This window comes from Pseudophryne corroboree, chromosome 4, assembly GCF_028390025.1.
Source record: "Pseudophryne corroboree isolate aPseCor3 chromosome 4, aPseCor3.hap2, whole genome shotgun sequence".
Classification (NCBI taxonomy): Eukaryota; Metazoa; Chordata; class Amphibia; order Anura; family Myobatrachidae; genus Pseudophryne; species Pseudophryne corroboree.
Window position 1 is genome coordinate 909,551,062 of NC_086447.1, and position 21,030 is coordinate 909,572,091.

At 48.1% G+C, this 21,030-nt stretch overlaps 1 protein-coding gene across 5 annotated transcripts in view; it reads right to left on the reverse strand.

The window, feature by feature from the left end:
- The window catches only part of CDC42BPA (CDC42 binding protein kinase alpha), a 289,458-nt gene that overhangs the window by 13,753 nt on the left and 254,675 nt on the right, over positions 1-21,030 (reverse strand). For all 5 annotated transcript variants that reach the window (XM_063918950.1, XM_063918951.1, XM_063918949.1 and 2 more), the window contains 4 exons: positions 10,535-10,616; positions 10,156-10,372; positions 2,965-3,027; positions 1,276-1,869 (listed from right to left, as the gene is read on the reverse strand). In XM_063918950.1, coding sequence (XP_063775020.1) covers positions 1,276-1,869; positions 2,965-3,027; positions 10,156-10,372; positions 10,535-10,616 — 956 coding nt within the window. The remainder of the gene's footprint in view (positions 1-1,275; positions 1,870-2,964; positions 3,028-10,155; positions 10,373-10,534; positions 10,617-21,030) is intronic.

Genomic DNA, 21,030 nt, shown 5'->3' on the forward strand with positions numbered 1-21,030 from the left:
CACTACTACAGCAGAGCCAAGTTATACAGAATGCAGTACGGGCACTGCCCAGCAATGAGACAGCCCTAAAAGCAAATCTGAATATTGCAACCAGTAACTGTGCCCAGTAATAGAACAAAATCCCCAGTGACATAACCAGGTGTCATAGCTGCAAATATCACCAGTAGCCACAATGCCCCATAACGGCACCAGGCATGGGCAGTAATGGTATTAGTATAGTGCCCCCTAGTGACACCAGGACTAATACCCAGTAACGTCACTTGTCCTGGCAGTGCCCAGTATCTCCAGTAGCCGCAATGCCTCATAATGGCACCAGGCATGGGCAGTAATGTTATTAGTACAGGTTGAGTCTCCCTTATCCAAAATGCTTGGGACCAGAGGTATTTTGGATATGGGATTTTTCCGTATTTCGGAATAATTGCATACCATAATGATATATCATGGTGATGGGACCTAAATCTAAGCACAGAATGTATTTATGTTACATATACACCTTATACACACAGCCTGAAGGTCATTTTAGCCAATATTTTTTTATAACTTTGTGCATTAAACAAAGTGTGTGTACATTCACACAATTCATTTATGTGTCATATACACCTTATATACACAGCCTAAAGGTCATTTAATACAATATTTTTAATAACTTTGTGTACTAAACAAAGTTTGTGTACATTGAGCCATCAGAAAACAAAGGTTTCACACTCTCACTCAAAAAAGTCCGTATTTCGGAATATTCCGTATTTCGGAATATTTGGATATGGGATACTCAACCTGTATAATGCCCCCTAGTGTCTCTAGGACTAATACTCAGTAACTTCCTGTGCTCTGCGCTTGCGGCGGCTGCTTACGTCTTATGTACGGTTGTTCCCCTGCTGGTGGTGCCACCTGCCCCTTGCTATGATGCCAAAGAGGGGGTCGCGGTCCAGGAAAGAACCAATAGGTAAATCCTTCAGTGATCCTGGGGCACTAAAAAGTTACATGTTCTCTATCCACCAATCACTGGCCATTAGAGATCAATTAACAACTAACGCATCCATCGTGAACCCTGGGCCGCAGGTGGTATGGGGAAGAGCCGCAGGTGACATGGGGAACAGCCGCAGGTGGCATGGGGAAGAGCCGCCAGCAGCGGATTATTAGAATTTGCAAATAATCTTAAATTAGTTACATTAAAATAAAAAAAAATACCCCCCCCCCTTATTAATAAGAATAAATAAATGAGATGCACAGATGACATGGAGACCTCCTGAGAGGTCACCAGCTACAGGGACTTACAGCAAGACGACGGGACTGCCGGCCACATCAGCTCCTGTTGCCGCGACCGCCGACCTTGGCAATCAACATAAATCCCAACGCTGCTAAAACACAGCAGGTATTCCTTATTGGAGATTTCCACGGCGCAAATGGCGTCCGTGGGTAGTTGCGTGATGAAAGACAGCGTGTGGTCGTCGGCGTGGAGGAGGCTGTAGGGACTCCCTTCCGCGTGTAAAGGATACCGGATAAATCCCGACTGGTAGCCCACACACAGCCGCTCGTTAAAAATGGCCATCCACTGGACGTTGCCGGGAACCTGAATCTCCTTGATCTTTTTGTGGCGCGTCTTGCTTTGGTTCAGTTCGTAGCAGAGAACCTGCCTCTTCATGGACACGCACAGACAGGTGAGCGCCCCGTGCCTCACCTGGCCGGACACCATGCCCTGGCAGCCTTTAGTCTCAGCCAGCTTGAAGAACTCAGTCTCTCTCCCATCCAGGGAGGCCGTAGGGTAGAGGCGGACGTGGCGATTCCGCCCCGATATTACAGCTATCAGCAGCTCGTTGGGAATGAGCTCTACCTGGTGGACCTTCTTGTTATCCCCGACTCTGATGATTTCTGTAGAAAGATAACGAGGGACAGATGTTACAGTAACGACGATAAAGGAAGCGTACTGTAGATATATATTAGAAGAACAAGAAGCAATATGTTACCCTATCCCCAAAGTCCCGGGTTCTCTATCATCACATGCTCACATCTCCTGTAAGCTGCTTAAAAAATCATTGAACTTACTGTCCCGAGACAGCCGAGAAAGTGGGTGTGGAGTGTATGTGGCACCTGATTGGATGCAGCTCCTGTCCAATCAGTTGCCACATATATAACACACGCGCCTACACTTCTGGGGCTAGACGAAGTGTTGCAAATTTAAGAAGGCTCTCCCATGAAAGGAGAACAATACCACACGTGGAGCTGATGCAGTCGCAGGCTGTAGTTACAGCGTTCGCGTCTTTCGCCGTAATCGCATGCTGCGACTTTCTGCTAGTGCTCATGTGAGCCCTTTCTCTGTCAGCCCCACGCTATGAGCAAAATCTCCGTCAGAGTACAGCATCCGATGTACGAGATTGAGTCCGCAGCCAACTCCATGACACTCGCATAACACCCCCACAACACTTCCCATCTCTGTGTGTTTGTTTAGTCACCACCCAATACGTTCCAGAGTCCGTGCGGTGCAATCGGCCCAGTACGCAGAAACTGTGGCTCGCAGGCGCCATGTGACTTGTCAGAGATTTGGCCACATAAGCACTCTCAATAGATCGCTAGTTTACACAAACAAGGGCACTGCGTGCAATTCAACGCGTGTGTCCTATTTGGGGATTTGGTCATTATTTAACATTCTCATCAAAAGTCTCCTGTAATACTGTATCCTAATTACCGCACACCTCCCGCCTGAAAGCAATGCAGTGGAACTGCAAAACCCAGCATGCCTCTCGGTAATGATGTCTCTGATAAACCTGATGAGACGGGTTAATATTCGGCCATCAGAGGCTGATGGAGGGGAGGTTATTACTGTAAGAACAACAATAATGGAATGGTAATAGCTAGTGATAAACAGGCAGAGACGAGGGGTGCGGGGGACATGGTGAATGAGAAGAAGCCCAGTATACGCTGTAGTGTTTACACCACGGGGTCCACCAGTCACTGCGGGATGCTTACCGTCTTTGGTGACGTGCACAACAAACAGTCCCTCTTCATTCCCCAGGGCTATTCTCTCATGATCTGTAGAAGAATAGAAGTAATTGGTGGTTACAAGCGCGGACAATGGTACACTGGGAAAACGGCTGTTATACGCTGTGTCTACGCTCTGGGAGGGAGTCACATCAGGCGTGACACTGGTGGGCAGGTTCCGTACCTGCAGGTGGGTGTCATACCCTGCTAGACCCAATGTCGTAGTGATATCTGCTGGTCCCTGCTCCATAACGATCATATGCTTAGTGATTGCCCGGGTACTCGCACAGCCTGCGCCACGCGTACGCCTGAGCCCGCCATCCTCAAATACTGACTTTATCTTGTGTCATCTTCTGCTCACACCTGGCGCCTAATTCAGATCTGTTCACTCGCTAGCGTTTTTTGCAGCACAGCGATCAGGGCACTACTGCGCATGCGTATTCACCGCAATGCGCAGGCGCTTTGTACGGGTACAAAGCGGATCGTTGCTGAGCGATGGGTTTTACGAAGAATCCATTCGCACAGCTGATCGCAAGGAGACTGACAGGAAGAGGGCGTTTGTGGGTGTCAACTGACCGTTTTCTGGGAGTGTTTGGAAAAACGCAGGCGTGTCCAAGCGTTTGCAGGGCGGGTGTCTGACGTCAATTCCGGCCTAGAATAGGCTTAAGTGATCGCAGCGGCTGAGTAAGGTCAGAAACTGCAGAAAATAAGAATTTACTTACCGATAATTCTATTTCTCATAGTCCGTAGTGGATGCTGGGAACTCCGTAAGGACCATGGGGAATAGCGGCTCCGCAGGAGACTGGGCACACAGTAAAAGCTTTAGGACTAACTGGTGTGCACTGGCTCCTCCCCCTATGACCCTCCTCCAAGCCTCAGTTAGGACACTGTGCCCGGACGAGCGTACACAATAAGGAAGGATATTGAATCCCGGGTAAGACTCATACCAGCCACACCAATCACACCGTATAACTTGTGATCTGAACCCAGTTAACAGTATGACAACGTAGGAGCCTCTGAACAGATGGCTCACAACAATAATAACCCGATTTTTGTAACAATAACTATGTACAAGTAATGCAGATAATCCGCACTTGGGATGGGCGCCCAGCGTCCACTACGGACTATGAGAAATAGATTTACCGGTGAGTAAATTCTTATTATCTCTGACGTCCTATTGGATGCTGGGAACTCCGTAAGGACCATGGGGATTATACCAAAGCTCCCAAACGGGCGGGAGAGTGCGGATGACTCTGCAGCACCGAATGAGAGAACTCCAGGTCCTCCTCAGCCAGGGTATCAAATTTGTAGAATTTAGCAAACGTGTTTGCCCCTGACCAAGTAGCAGCTCTGCAAAGTTGTAAAGCCGAGACCCCTCGGGCAGCCGCCCAAGATGAGCCCACCTTCCTTGTGGAATGGGCTTTTACAGATTTTGGCTGTGGCAGGCCTGCCACAGAATGTGCAAGCTGAATTGTACTACAAATCCAACGAGCAATAGTCTGCTTAGAAGCAGGAGCACCCAGCTTGTTGGGTGCATACAGGATAAACAGCGAGTCAGATTTTCTGACTCCAGCCGTCCTGGAAACATATATTTTCAGGGCCTTGACTACGTCCAGCAACTTGGGAGTCCTCCAAGTCCCTAGTAGCCGCAGGTACCACAATAGGTTGGTTCATGTGAAATGCTGAAACCACCTTAGGGAGAAATTGAGGACGAGTCCTCAATTCTGCCCTGTCCGTATGAAAAATTAGGTAAGGGCTTTTATAGGATAAAGCCGCCAATTCTGAGACACGCCTGGCTGAAGCCAGGGCTAACAGCATTACCACTTTCCATGTGAGATATTTTAAGTCCAGTGGTGAGTGGTTCAAACCAATGTGATTTTAGGAACCCCAAAACTACATTGAGATCCCAAGGTGCCACTGGAGGCACAAAAGGAGGCTGTATATGCAGTACCCCCTTGACAAACGTCTGAACTTCAGGAACTGAAGCCAGTTCTTTCTGGAAGAAAATCGACAGGGCCGAAATTTGAACCTTAATGGACCCTAATTTTAGGCCCATAGACAGTCCTGTTTGCAGGAAATGCAGGAAACGACCCAGTTGAAATTCCTCTGTAGGGGCCTTCCTGGCCTCACACCACGCAACATATTTACGCCAAATACGGTGATAATGTTGCACGGTTACATCCTTCCTGGCTTTGATCAGGGTAGGGATGACTTCATCCGGAATGCCTTTTTCCTTCAGGATCCGGCGTTCAACCGCCATGCCGTCAAACGCAGCCGTGGTAAGTCTTGGAACAGACAGGGTCCCTGCTGGAGCAGGTCCTTTCTTAGAGGTAGAGGCCACGGGTCCTCCGTGAGCATCTCTTGAAGTTCCGGGTACCAAGTCCTTCTTGGCCAATCCGGAGCCACGAGTATAGTCCTTACTCCTCTCCTTCTTATGATTCTCAGTACCTTGGGTATGAGAGGCAGAGGAGGGAACACATACACTGACTGGTACACCCACGGTGTTACCAGAGCGTCCACAGCTATTGCCTGAGGGTCCCTTGACCTGGCGCAATATCTGTCTAGTTTTTTGTTGAGGCGGGACGCCATCATGTCCACCTTTGGTTTTTCCCAACGGTTCACAATCATGTGGAAGACTTCTGGGTGAAGTCCCCACTCCCCCGGGTGGAGGTCGTGTCTGCTGAGGAAGTCTGCTTCCCAGTTGTCCACTCCCGGAATGAACACTGCTGACAGTGCTATCACATGATTTTCCGCCCAGCGAAGAATCCTTGCAACTTCTGCCATTGCCCTCCTGCTTCTTGTGCCGCCCTGTCTGTTTACGTGGGCGACTGCCGTGATGTTGTCCGACTGGATCAACACCGGCTGACCCTGAAGCAGAGGCCTTGCTTGACTTAGGGCATTGTAAATGGCCCTTAGTTCCAGGATATTTATGTGAAATGACGTTTCCATGCTTGACCACAAGCCCTGGAAATTTCTTCCCTGTGTGACTGCTCCCCAGCCTCTCAGGCTGGCATCCGTGGTCACCAGGACCCAGTCCTGAATGCCGAATCTGCGGCCCTCTAGAAGATGAGCACTCTGCAACCACCACAGGAGAGACACCCTTGTCCTTGGAGACAGGGTTATCCGCTGATGCATCTGAAGATGCGATCCGGACCATTTGTCCAGCAGATCCCACTGAAAAGTTCTTGCGTGGAATCTGCCGAATGGAATCGCTTCGTAAGAAGCCACCATTTTTCCCAGGACCCTTGTGCATTGATGCACTGACACTTGGCCTGGTTTTAGGAGGTTCCTGACTAGCTCGGATAACTCCCTGGCTTTCTCCTCCGGGAGAAACACCTTTTTCTGGACTGTGTCCAGAATCATCCCTAGGAACAGCAGACGTGTCGTCGGAATCAGCTGCGATTTTGGAATATTTAGAATCCACCCGTGCTGTCGTAGTACTACTTGAGATAGTGCTACTCCGACCTCTAACTGTTCCCTGGACCTTGCCCTTATCAGGAGATCGTCCAAGTAAGGGATAATTAAGACGCCTTTTCTTCGAAGAAGAATCATCATTTCGGCCATTACCTTGGTAAAGACCCGGGGTGCCGTGGACAATCCAAACGGCAGCGTCTGAAACTGATAGTGACAGTTCTGTACCACAAACCTGAGGTACCCTTGGTGAGAAGGGCTTCGGTACCACAAACAGCGTGGAATAATACCCCTTTCCCTGTTGTAGGAGGGGTACCTTGATTATCACCTGCTGGGAATACAGCTTGTGAATGGCTTCCAATACCGCCTCCCTGTCGGAGGGAGACGTTGGTAAAGCAGACTTCAGGAACCGGCGAGGGGGAGACGTCTCGAATTCCAATTTGTACCCCTGAGATACTACCTGCAGGATCCAGGGGTCCACTTGCGAGTGAGCCCACTGTGCGCTGAAATTCTTGAGACGACCCCCCACCGTACCTGAGTCCGCTTGTAAGGCCCCAGCGTCATGCTGAGGACTTGGCAGAAGCGGGGGAGGGCTTCTGTTCCTGGGAAGAGGCTGCCTGCTGCAGTCTTTTTCCCCTTCCTCTGCCCCGGGGCAGAAATGAGTGGCCTTTTGCCCGCTTGCCCTTATGGGGACGAAAGGACTGAGCCTGAAAAGATGGTGTCTTTTTCTGCTGAGAGGTGACCTGGGGTAAAAAGGTGGATTTCCCAGCCGTTGCCGTGGCCACCAGGTCCGATAGACCGACCCCAAATAACTCCTCCCCTTTATACGGCAATACTTCCATATGCCGTTTGGAATCCGCATCACCTGACCACTGTCGCGTCCATAACCCTCTTCTGGCAGAAATGGACAGCGCACTTACTCTTGATGCCAGAGTGCAAATATCCCTCTGTGCATCTCGCATATATAGAAATGCATCCTTTAAATGCTCTATAGTCAATAATATACTGTCCCTGTCCAGGGTATCAATATTTTCAGTCAGGGAATCCGACCAAGCCACCCCAGCACTGCACATCCAGGCTGAGGCGATTGCTGGTCGCAGTATAACACCAGTATGTGTGTATATACTTTTTAGGATATTTTCCAGCTTCCTATCAGCTGGCTCCTTGAGGGCGGCCGTATCAGGAGACGGTAACGCCACTTGTTTTGATAAGCGTGTGAGCGCCTTATCTACCCTAGGGCGTGTTTCCCAACGCGCCCTAACCTCTGGCGGGAAAGGGTATAATGCCAATAATTTTTTAGAAATTTGCAGTTTTTTATCGGGGGAAACCCACGCTTCATCACACACCTCATTTAATTCATCTGATTCAGGAAAAACTACGGGTAGTTTTTTCACACCCCACATAATACCCTTTTTTGTGGTACTTGTAGTATCAGAAATGTTCAAAACCTCCTTCATTGCCGTGATCATGTAACGTGTGGCCCTACTGGAAATTACGTTTGTTTCCTCACCGTCGACACTGGAGTCAGTGTCCGTGTCTGGGTCTGTGTCGACCATCTGAGGTAACGGGCGCTTTAGAGCCCCTGACAATGTTTGAGACGCCTGGACAGGTACTAACTGATTTGCCGGCTGTCTCATGTCGTCAACAGTCTTTTGTAAAGTGCTGACGCTATCACGTAATTCCTTCCATAAGACCATCCAGTCAGGTGTCGACTCCCTAGGGGGTGACATCACTATTACAGGCAATTGCTCCGCCTCCATACCATTTTCCTCCTCATACATGTCGACACAAACGTACCGACACACAGCACACACACAGGGAATGCTCTGATAGAGGACAGGACCCCACTAGCCCTTTGGGGAGACAGAGGGAGAGTTTGCCAGCACACACCAGAGCGCTATATATATACAGGGATAACCTTATATAAGTGTTTTTCCCTTATATAGCTGCTGTATTGATTAATCTGCCAAATTAGTGCCCCCCCTCTCTTGTTTTACCCTGTTTCTGTAGTGCAGGACTGCAGGGGAGAGTCAGGGAGACGTCCTTCCAGCGGAGCTGTGAGGGAAAATGGCGCTTGTGTGCTGAGGAGATAGGCTCCGCCCCCTTCTCGGCGGCCTTTCTCCCGCTTTTTTAAGGATAACTGGCAGGGGTTAAATGCATCCATATAGCCCAGGAGCTATATGTGATGTATTTTTCGCCATCTAAGGTGTTTTTATTGCGTCTCAGGGCGCCCCCCCCCCAGCGCCCTGCACCCTCAGTGACCGGAGTGTGAAGTGTGCTGAGAGCAATGGCGCACAGCTGCGGTGCTGTGCGCTACCTTATTGAAGACAGGACGTCTTCTGCCGCCGATTTCCCGGACCTCTTCTGTCTTCTGGCTCTGTAAGGGGGCCGGCGGCGCGGCTCTGGGACCCATCCATGGCTGGGCCTGTGATCGTCCCTCTGGAGCTAATGTCCAGTAGCCTAAGAAGCCCAATCCACTCTGCACGCAGGTGAGTTCGCTTCTTCTCCCCTTAGTCCCTCGGTGCAGTGAACCTGTTGCCAGCAGGACTCACTGAAAATAAAAAACCTATACTTAAACTTTTTCACTAAGCAGCTCAGGAGAGCCACCTAGTGTGCACCCTTCTCGTTCGGGCACAAAAATCTAACTGAGGCTTGGAGGAGGGTCATAGGGGGAGGAGCCAGTGCACACCAGGTAGTCCTAAAGCTTTTACTTTTGTGCCCAGTCTCCTGCGGAGCCGCTATTCCCCATGGTCCTTACGGAGTTCCCAGCATCCACTAGGACGTCAGAGAAAATGTTTTTGTATAGGGCGGCAGCACATGCGTTCGCACACTTGCAAAGCTAAAATACACTCCCCTATAGGCGGCGCTGCAAAAAATAGCTAGCGAGCGAACAGATCTGAATTAGGCCCCTGGTGTAGCTGGGACACATTTGCCGCGAGATAGTTATCTGGGGCAGCCTAAGTAATCCTCGAGAACCCTCAACGGGTCATGTTTTCAGGATTTCTTTAATCACGCACAGGTAATTTAATAAATTTTGCTGGCTCCGATAGACAATAATCCTGAAAACATGATCCGTTGGGTTACTTGAGGATTGAAGTTGTTAACGGAGGTATGTGCTTTTCTACCTTGCAAAGTGAAAGTGGTGAGGGCGCCATGTACATCCCTGACTCAGTTACTAAGTGCCAGGCTTACAGTCTCCTAAGTAACAGAAAAATGCCATGTGCTAACTTACTACCCGTCTATATTTTTCCTTGGAGCGGTTACCTTGCAATAGCTGAAGCCACCGTCTGAATGCTACATGGATGCATTTTCCCAGATACAGATGATTAAATGTTACCACTTAACAAAACTTCAATGGAATAAGTTCTAAAAGAACAGGAGGATATTTACCCATGGTGCCCGATAGATGAAGATTTCCATGGGTAGATAAGTGAACCCACTGGAGATCAGATCTATGATGTTGGCAGAGACTGAGGATGATCCATTCGTGTTTGATAGACAAGCACAAATAAAACTAGACAGTACACGAATGCCCAATACAGCATCACTAGTGCTTACATATAGGCGCTTATATGAACGGGTGGCAAGCAGCGTCTCCGCCATTCTGCTAGTCGGGAGGGGAGAGGAAAGCAGATCGTTTTATTGGAGACAGAAATTCTCCATTAAGTCAGGAGGACCCGTAATACAGCCAAAATGTAGGTTATACGGGTAACGTTCCCACTTGTGGATTTCTCTCTTTAGGTTTAGGAATGACTCCTTAGAACTCACCTAGGATGGCGGCCGACTGGGTGTTTTTGATAAGTGGCAGCGTGCTGTCGTAGGCCTCCTTCGGCACGTAGACGGAGCGGTCCTTCAGTTTGTTTTTCTTCAGGATCCGGTGCAGCTCGTTCAGCACGCCCACCCACTTGCTCTTGTCGCTCTCACTGTCTGCCAGGAGCAAGATGGAACACTTATTGCTGGACGCGGACAGCTGGGAGGCCGTCACCTGGGAGAGATGGAGGGCAGAGCGGATGAGAGGCCATACTGTACGAAGAAATCCCACAGAGAGCGCTATTCCAAATGATATTTTTAACAGCACACTCATATTTCCTTTGCATTTTGCAGTCTTTGTGGTGGGATTTATAGTACACACCCAGACGTCACTTACTCTGAAGATGCAGGGAATATCCTTGCGATTAGCGTGGATGACGTCAGACGCCAGAACCGAGCTCACTGCAAACTCTTCATCCCTGTAACAGAGAATGCAAAAGCTGCTCAGAGTACCGGAGTAACTGTACAGTTATTAAGGCATCCGGACGCCAACACACGATAGAGACAGCCATGTTTTGGACTGATCCAACTGCCAGCTCATCAAATCACTGATGAAGACGCTGGTTTCAAGAATATTGTCCCAGGCGACAAAATGGCGGCTTCCAGTGTGTGTCGGTAGACATTTCCTCCTTATGAAGCTGTCTATCAGTGCTCCTCACAGTGAGTGTAGAGGGACTGTGTGATCATTTCTGTGTGCGGACATTTCCTCCTTATGAAGAGGTCTATCAGTGCTCCTCACAGTGAGTGTAAAGGGACTGTGTGATCATTTCTGTGTGAGGACATTTCCTCCTTATGAAGCTGTGTATCAGTGCTCCTCACAGTGAGTGTAGAGGGACTGTGTGATCATTTCTGTGTGCGGACATTTCCTCCTTATGAAACTGTGTATCAGTGCTCCTCACAGTGAGTGTAGGAGGGACTGTGCGATCATTTCCTCCTTATGAAGATGTCTATCAGTGCTCCTCCCAGTGAGTGTAGAGGGACTGTGTGATCATTTCTGTGTGAGGACATTTCCTCCTTATGAAGATGTGTATCAGAGCTCCTCACAGTGAGTGTAGGAGTGACTGCGCGATCATTTCTGTGTGCGGACATTTCCTCCTTATGAAGAGGTATATCAGTGCTCCTCACAGTGAGTGTAGAGGGACTGTGTGATCATTTCTGTGTGAGGATATTTCCTCCTTATGAAGCTGTGTATCAGTGCTCCTCACAGTGAGTGTAGAGGGACTGTGTGATCATTTCTGTGTGAGGACATTTCCTCCTTATGAAGATGTGTATCAGTGCTCCTCACAGTGAGTGTAGAGGGACTGTGTGATCATTTCTGTGTGAGGACATTTCCTCCTTATGAAGATGTCTATCAGTGCTCCTCACAGTGAGTGTAGGAGGGACTGTGTGATCATTTCTGTGTGAGGACATTTCCTCCTTATGAAGAGGTGTATCAGTGCTCCTCACAGTGAGTGTAGAGGGACTGTGTGATCATTTCTGTGTGAGGACATTTCTCTCCTTATGAAGCTGTGTATCAGTGCTCCTCACAGTGAGTGTAGAGGGACTGTGTGATCATTTCTGTGTGCGGACATTACCTCCTTATGAAGAGGTCTATCAGTGCTCCTCACAGTGAGTGTAGAGGGACTGTGTGATCATTTCTGTGTGCGGACATTTCCTCCTTATGAAGCTGTATATCAGTGCTCCTCACAGTGAGTGTAGGAGGGACTGTGTGATCATTTCTGTGTGCGGATATTTCCTCCTTATGAAGATGTCTATCAGTGCTCCTCACAGTGAGTGTAGAGGGACTGCGCGATCATTTCTGTGTGCGGACATTTCCTCCTTATGAAGAGGTATATCAGTGCTCCTCACAGTGAGTGTAGAGGGACTGTGTGATCATTTCTGTGTGCGGACATTTCCTCCTTATGAAGAGGTCTATCAGTGCTCCTCACAGTGTGTGTAGAGGGACTGTGTGATCATTTCTGTGTGAGGACATTTCCTCCTTATGAAGATGTGTATCAGTGCTCCTCCCAGTGAGTGTAGGAGTGACTGCGCGATCATTTCTGTGTGCGGACATTTCCTCCTTATGAAGAGGTATATCAGTGCTCCTCACAGTGAGTGTAGAGGGACTGTGCGATCATTTATGTGTGAGGACATTTCCTCCTTATGAAGATGTGTATCAGTGCTCCTCACAGTGAGTGTAGAGGGACTGTGTGATCATTTCTGTGTGCAGACATTTCCTCCTTATGAAGAGGTATATCAGTGCTCCTCACAGTGAGTGTAGAGGGACTGTGCGATCATTTCTGTGTGAGGACATTTCCTCCTTATGAAGAGGTATATCAGTGCTCCTCACAGTGAGTGTAGAGGGACTGTGCGATCATTTCTGTGTGAGGACATTTCCTCCTTATGAAGCTGTGTATCAGTGCTCCTCACAGTGAGTGTAGAGGGACTGTGTGATCATTTCTGTGTGCGGACATTTCCCCCTTATGAAGCTGTGTATCAGTGCTCCTCACAGTGAGTGTAGAGGGACTGTGTGATCATTTCTGTGTGAGGACATTTCCTCCTTATGAAGCTGTGTATCAGTGCTCCTCACAGTGAGTGTAGAGGGACTGTGTGATCATTTCTGTGTGAGGACATTTCCTCCTTATGAAGCGGTGTATCAGTGCTCCTCACAGTGAGTGTAGAGGGACTGTGTGATCATTTCTGTGTGCGGATATTTCCTCCTTATGAAGATGTCTATCAGTGCTCCTCACAGTTAGTGTAGGAGGGACTGTGCGATCATTTCTGTGTGAGGACATTTCCTCCTTATGAAGCTGTGTATCAGCGCTCCTCACAGTGAGTGTAGAGGGACTGTGTGATCATTTCTGTGTGAGGACATTTCCCCCTTATGAAGCGGTGTATCAGTGCTCCTCACAGTGAGTGTAGAGGGACTGTGGGATCATTTCTGTGTGCGGATATTTCCTCCTTATGAAGCTGTGTATCAGTGCTCCTCACAGTGAGTGTAGGAGGGACTGTGTGATCATTTCTGTGTGCGGACATTTCCTCCTTATGAAGATGTGTATCAGTGCTCCTCACAGTGAGTGTAGAGGGACTGTGTGATCATTTCTGTGTGCGGACATTTCCCCCTTATGAAGCTGTGTATCAGTGCTCCTCACAGTGAGTGTAGAGGGACTGTGTGATAATTTCTGTGTGAGGACATTTCCTCCTTATGAAGCGGTATATCAGTGCTCCTCACAGTGAGTGTAGAGGGACTGTGTGATCATTTCTGTGTGAGGACATTTCCTCCTTATGAAGCTGTCTATCAGTGCTCCTCACAGTGAGTGTAGGAGGGACTGTGTGATCATTTCTGTGTGCGGACATTTCCTCCTTATGAAGCCGTCTATCAGTGCTCCTCACAGTGAGTGTAGGAGGGACTGTGTGATCATTTCTGTGTGAGGACATTTCCTCCTTATGAAGATGTCTATCAGTGCTCCTCACAGTGAGTGTAGAAGGGACTGTGTGATCATTTCTGTGTGCGGACATTTCCTCCTTATGAAGCGATGTATCAGTGCTCCTCACAGTGAGTGTAGAGGGACTGTGAGATCATTTCTGTGTGCGGACATTACCTCCTTATGAAGCTGTGTATCAGTGCTCCTCACAGTGAGTGTAGAGGGACTGTGTGATCATTTCTGTGTGCGGACATTACCTCCTTATGAAGCTGTGTATCAGTGCTCCTCACAGTGAGTGTAGGAGTGACTGTGCGATCATTTCTGTGTGCGGACATTTCCTCTTTATGAAGCTGTCTATCAGTGCTCCTCACAGTGAGTGTAGAGGGACTGTGTGATCATTTCTGTGTGCGGATATTTCCTCCTTATGAAGATGTCTATCAGTGCTCCTCACAGTGAGTGTAGAAGGGACTGTGTGATCATTTCTGTGTGTGGACATTACCTCCTTATGAAGAGGTCTATCAGTGCTCCTCACAGTGAGTGTAGAGGGACTGTGTGATCATTTCTGTGTGCGGACATTTCCTCCTTATGAAGATGTCTATCAGTGCTCCTCACAGTGAGTGTAGAGGGACTGTGTGATCATTTCTGTGTGCGGATATTTCCTCCTTATGAAGCTGTGTATCAGTGCTCCTCACAGTGAGTGTAGGAGGGACTGTGTGATCATTTCTGTGTGCGGACATTTCCTCCTTATGAAGATGTCTATCAGTGCTCCTCACAGTGAGTGTAGGAGTGACTGTGTGAGGACATTTCCTCCTTATGAAGAGGTATATCAGTGCTCCTCACAGTGAGTGTAGGAGGGACTGTGTGATCATTTCTGTGTGTGGACATTACCTCCTTATGAAGAGGTCTATCAGTGCTCCTCACAGTGAGTGTAGAGGGACTGTGTGATCATTTCTGTGTGCGGATATTTCCTCCTTATGAAGCTGTGTATCAGTGCTCCTCACAGTGAGTGTAGGAGGGACTGTGTGATCATTTCTGTGTGAGGACATTTCCTCCTTATGAAGATGTCTATCAGTGCTCCTCACAGTGAGTGTAGGAGGGACTGTGTGATCATTTCTGTGTGCGGACATTTCCTCCTTATGAAGATGTCTATCAGTGCTCCTCACAGTGAGTGTAGGAGGGACTGTGTGATCATTTCTGTGTGAGGACATTTCCTCCTTATGAAGAGGTCTATCAGTGCTCCTCACAGTGAGTGTAGGAGGGACTGTGTGATCATTTCTGTGTGCGGACATTTCCTCCTTATGAAGATGTGTATCAGTGCTCCTCACAGTGAGTGTAGGAGGGACTGTGTGATCATTTCTGTGTGAGGACATTTCCTCCTTATGAAGCTGTCTATCAGTGCTCCTCACAGTGAGTGTAGAGGGACTGTGTGATCATTTCTGTGTGAGGACATTTCCTCCTTATGAAGATGTGTATCAGTGCTCCTCACAGTGAGTGTAGAGGGACTGTGTGATCATTTCTGTGTGAGGACATTTCCTCCTTATGAAGAGGTCTATCAGTGCTCCTCACAGTGAGTGTAGGAGGGACTGTGTGATCATTTCTGTGTGAGGACATTTCCCCCTTATGAAGCTGTGTATCAGTGCTCCTCACAGTGAGTGTAGAGGGACTGTGTGATCATTTTTGTGTGCGGACATTTCCTCCTTATGAAGAGGTCTATCAGTGCTCCTCACAGTGAGTGTAGAGGGACTGTGTGATCATTTCTGTGTGCGGACATTTCCTCCTTATGAAGCCGTCTATCAGTGCTCCTCACAGTGAGTGTAGGAGGGACTGTGTGATCATTTCTGTGTGAGGACATTTCCTCCTTATGAAGAGGTCTATCAGTGCTCCTCACAGTGAGTGTAGGAGGGACTGTGTGATCATTTCTGTGTGCGGACATTTCCTCCTTATGAAGATGTCTATCAGTGCTCCTCACAGTGAGTGTAGGAGGGACTGTGTGATCATTTCTGTGTGCGGATATTTCCTCCTTATGAAGAGGTCTATCAGTGCTCCTCACAGTGAGTGTAGAGGGACTGTGGGATCATTTCTGTGTGCGGATATTTCCTCCTTATGAAGAGGTCTATCAGTGCTCCTCACAGTGAGTGTAGAGGGACTGTGTGATCATTTCTGTGTGCGGATATTTCCTCCTTATGAAGATGTGTATCAGTGCTCCTCACAGTGAGTGTAGAGGGACTGTGTGATCATTTCTGTGTGAGGACATTTCTCTCCTTATGAAGATGTCTATCAGTGCTCCTCACAGTGAGTGTAGAGGGACTGTGTGATCATTTCTGTGTGCGGATATTTCCTCCTTATGAAGATGTGTATCAGTGCTCCTCACAGTGAGTGTAGGAGGGACTGTGTGATCATTTCTGTGTGAGGACATTTCCTCCTTATGAAGATGTGTATCAGTGCTCCTCACAGTGAGTGTAGGAGGGACTGTGTGATCATTTCTGTGTGAGGACATTTCCTCCTTATGAAGATGTCTATCAGTGCTCCTCACAGTGAGTGTAGAGGGACTGTGTGATCATTTCTGTGTGAGGACATTTCCTCCTTATGAAGATGTGTATCAGTGCTCCTCACAGTGAGTGTAGGAGGGACTGTGTGATCATTTCTGTGTGAGGACATTTCCCCCTTATGAAGCTGTGTATCAGTGCTCCTCACAGTGAGTGTAGAGGAACTGTGTGATCATTTTTGTGTGCGGACATTTCCTCCTTATGAAGAGGTCTATCAGTGCTCCTCACAGTGAGTGTAGAGGGACTGTGTGATCATTTCTGTGTGCGGACATTTCCTCCTTATGAAGCCGTCAGTATCAGTGCTCCTCACAGTGAGTGCAGGAGGGACTGTGTGATCATTTCTGTGTGAGGACAATTCTCTCCTTATGAAGCTGTGTATCAGGGGTGTAGTACGGCTGACCGACCGCCGGTAAGCTTACCAACGCCGGGATCCCGGCGGGGAGGGGCGAGTGCAGCAAGCCCATTGCGGGATGGTGGAGGACGTCATGTGACTGTCGGTCTCCCGACCGCCGGTTACATGAATACCATCCGTGTATCAGTGCTCCTCACAGTGAGTGTAGAGGGACTGTGTGATCATTTCTGTGTGCGGACATTTCCTCCTTATGAAGATGTCTATCAGTGCTCCTCACAGTGAGTGTAGGAGGGACTGTGTGATCATTTCTGTGTGCGGATATTTCCTCCTTATGAAGATGTCTATCAGTGCTCCTCACAGTGAGTGTAGGAGGGACTGTGTGATCATTTCTGTGTGAGGACATTTCTCTCCTTATGAAGAGGTGTATCAGTGCTCCTCACAGTGAGTGTAGAGGGACTGTGTGATCATTTCTGTGTGAGGACATTTCCTCCTTATGTAGCTGTGTATCAGTGCTCCTCACAGTGAGTGTAGAGGGACTGTGTGATCATTTCTGTGTGCAGACATTTCCTCCTTATGAAGATGTGTATCAGTGCTCCTCACAGTGAGTGTAGAGGGACTGTGTGATCATTTCTGTGTGCGGATATTTCCTCCTTATGAAGATGTGTATCAGTGCTCCTCACAGTGAGTGTAGAGGGACTGTGTGATCATTTCTGTGTGCAGACATTTCCTCCTTATGAAGATGTGTATCAGTGCTCCTCACAGTGAGTGTAGAGGGACTGTGTGATCATTTCTGTGTGCGGATATTTCCTCCTTATGAAGAGGTCTATCAGTGCTCCTCACAGTGAGTGTAGAGGGACTGTGTGATCATTTCTGTGTGCGGACATTTCCTCCTTATGAAGATGTGTATCAGTGCTCCTCACAGTGAGTGTAGAGGGACTGTGCGATCATTTCTGTGTGCGGATATTTCCTCCTTATGAAGATGTGTATCAGTGCTCCTCACAGGGAGTGTAGAGGGACTGTGTGATCATTTCTGTGTGCGGATATTTCCTCCTTATGAAGAGGTCTATCAGTGCTCCTCACAGTGAGTGTAGAGGGACTGTGTGATCATTTCTGTGTGCAGACATTTCCTCCTTATGAAGATGTGTATCAGTGCTCCTCACAGTGAGTGTAGAGGGACTGTGTGATCATTTCTGTGTGCGGATATTTCCTCCTTATGAAGAGGTCTATCAGTGCTCCTCACAGTGAGTGTAGAGGGACTGTGTGATCATTTCTGTGTGCGGACATTTCCTCCTTATGAAGATGTGTATCAGTGCTCCTCACAGTGAGTGTAGAGGGACTGTGTGATCATTTCTGTGTGCGGATATTTCCTCCTTATGAAGATGTGTATCAGTGCTCCTCACAGTGAGTGTAGAGGGACTGTGTGATCATTTCTGTGTGCGGACATTTCCTCCTTATGAAGATGTGTATCAGTGCTCCTCACAGTGAGTGTAGAGGGACTGTGTGATCATTTCTGTGTGCGGATATTTCCTCCTTATGAAGATGTGTATCAGTGCTCCTCACAGTGAGTGTAGAGGGACTGTGTGATCATTTCTGTGTGAGGACATTTCCTCCTTATGAAGATGTCTATCAGTGCTCCTCACAGTGAGTGTAGAGGGACTGTGTGATCATTTCTGTGTGCGGATATTTCCTCCTTATGAAGATGTGTATCAGTGCTCCTCACAGTGAGTGTAGAGGGACTGTGTGATCATTTCTGTGTGCGGATATTTCCTCCTTATGAAGATGTGTATCAGTGCTCCTCACAGTGAGTGTAGAGGGACTGTGTGATCATTTCTGTGTGCGGATATTTCCTCCTTATGAAGAGGTCTATCAGTGCTCCTCACAGTGAGTGTAGAGGGACTGTGTGATCATTTCTGTGTGAGGACATTTCCTCCTTATGAAGATGTCTATCAGTGCTCCTCACAGTGAGTGTAGAGGGACTGTGTGATCATTTCTGTGTGAGGACATTCCCTCCTCATGAAGAGGTCTATCAGTGCTCCTCACAGTGAGTGTAGAGGGACTGTGTGATCATTTCTGTGTGAGGACATTTCCTCCTTATGAAGAGGTCTATCAGTGCTCCTCACAGTGAGTGTAGAGGGACTGTGTGATCATTTCTGTGTGAGGACATTTCCTCCTTATGAAGATGTGTATCAGTGCTCCTCACAGTGAGTGTAGAGGGACTGTGTGATCATTTCTGTGTGCGGACATTTCCTCCTTATGAAGCTGTATATCAGTGCTCCTCACAGTGAGTGTAGGAGGGACTGTGCGATCATTTCTTTGTGAGGACATTTCTCTCCTTATGAAGAGGTGTATCAGTGCTCCTCACAGTGAGTGTAGGAGGGACTGTGCGATCATTTCTTTGTGAGGACATTTCCTCCTTATGAAGCTGTATATCAGTGCTCCTCACAGTGAGTGTAGGAGTGACTGCGCGATCATTTCTGTGTGCGGATATTTCCTCCTTATGAAGATGTCTATCAGTGCTCCTCACAGTGAGTGTAGAGGGACTGTGTGATCATTTCTGTGTGGGGACATTTCCTCCTTATGAAGCTGTGTATCAGTGCTCCTCACAGTGAGTGTAGAGGGACTGTGTGATCATTTCTGTGTGCGGATATTTCCTCCTTATGAAGAGGTCTATCAGTGCTCCTCACAGTGAGTGTAGAGGGACTGTGTGATCATTTCTGTGTGAGGACATTTCCTCCTTATGAAGATGTCTATCAGTGCTCCTCACAGTGAGTGTAGAGGGACTGTGTGATCATTTCTGTGTGAGGACATTCCCTCCTCATGAAGAGGTCTATCAGTGCTCCTCACAGTGAGTGTAGAGGGACTGTGTGATCATTTCTGTGTGAGGACATTTCCTCCTTATGAAGAGGTCTATCAGTGCTCCTCACAGTGAGTGTAGAGGGACTGTGTGATCATTTCTGTGTGAGGACATTTCCTCCTTATGAAGATGTGTATCAGTGCTCCTCACAGTGAGTGTAGAGGGACTGTGTGATCATTTCTGTGTGCGGACATTTCCTCCTTATGAAGCTGTATATCAGTGCTCCTCACAGTGAGTGTAGGAGGGACTGTGCGATCATTTCTTTGTGAGGACATTTCTCTCCTTATGAAGAGGTGTATCAGTGCTCCTCACAGTGAGTGTAGGAGGGACTGTGCGATCATTTCTTTGTGAGGACATTTCTCTCCTTATGAAGAGGTGTATCAGTGCTCCTCACAGTGAGTGTAGGAGTGACTGCGCGATCATTTCTGTGTGCGGATATTTCCTCCTTATGAAGATGTCTATCAGTGCTCCTCACAGTGAGTGTAGGAGGGACTGTGTGATCATTTCTGTGTGAGGACATTTCCTCCTTATGAAGCTGTGTATCAGTGCTCCTCACAGTGAGTGTAGAGGGACTGTGTGATCATTTCTGTGTGAGGACATTTCCTCCTTATGAAGCGGTGTATCAGTGCTCCTCACAGTGAGTGTAGAGGGACTGTGTGATCATTTCTGTGTGCGGATATTTCCTCCTTATGAAGATGTCTATCAGTGCTCCTCACAGTGAGTGTAGAGGGACTGTGTGATCATTTCTGTGTGAGGACATTTCCTCCTTATGAAGATGTGTATCAGTGCTCCTCACAGTGAGTGTAGAGGGACTGTGTGATCATTTCTGTGTGCGGACATTTCCTCCTTATGAAGCTGTATATCAGTGCTCCTCACAGTGAGTGTAGGAGGGACTGTGCGATCATTTCTTTGTGAGGACATTTCTCTCCTTATGAAGAGGTGTATCAGTGCTCCTCACAGTGAGTGTAGGAGTGACTGCGCGATCATTTCTGTGTGCGGATATTTCCTCCTTATGAAGATGTCTATCAGTGCTCCTCACAGTGAGTGTAGGAGGGACTGTGTGATCATTTCTGTGTGAGGACATTTCCTCCTTATGAAGCTGTGTATCAGTGCTCCTCACAGTGAGTGTAGAGGGACTGTGTGATCATTTCTGTGTGAGGACATTTCCTCCTTATGAAGCGGTGTATCAGTGCTCCTCACAGTGAGTGTAGGAGGGACTGTGTGATCATTTCTGTGTGAGGACATTTCCTCCTTATGAAGCGGTGTATCAGTGCTCCTCACAGTGAGTGTAGAGGGACTGTGTGATCATTTCTGTGTGCGGACATTTCCTCCTTATGAAGCTGTATATCAGTGCTCCTCACAGTGAGTGTAGGAGGGACTGTGCGATCATTTCTTTGTGAGGACATTTCTCTCCTTATGAAGATGTGTATCAGTGCTCCTCACAGTGAGTGTAGAGGGACTGTGCGATCATTTCTTTGTGAGGACATTTCTCTCCTTATGAAGAGGTGTATCAGTGCTCCTCACAGTGAGTGTAGGAGTGACTGCGCGATCATTTCTGTGTGCGGATATTTCCTCCTTATGAAGATGTCTATCAGTGCTCCTCACAGTGAGTGTAGGAGGGACTGTGTGATCATTTCTGTGTGAGGACATTTCCTCCTTATGAAGCTGTGTATCAGT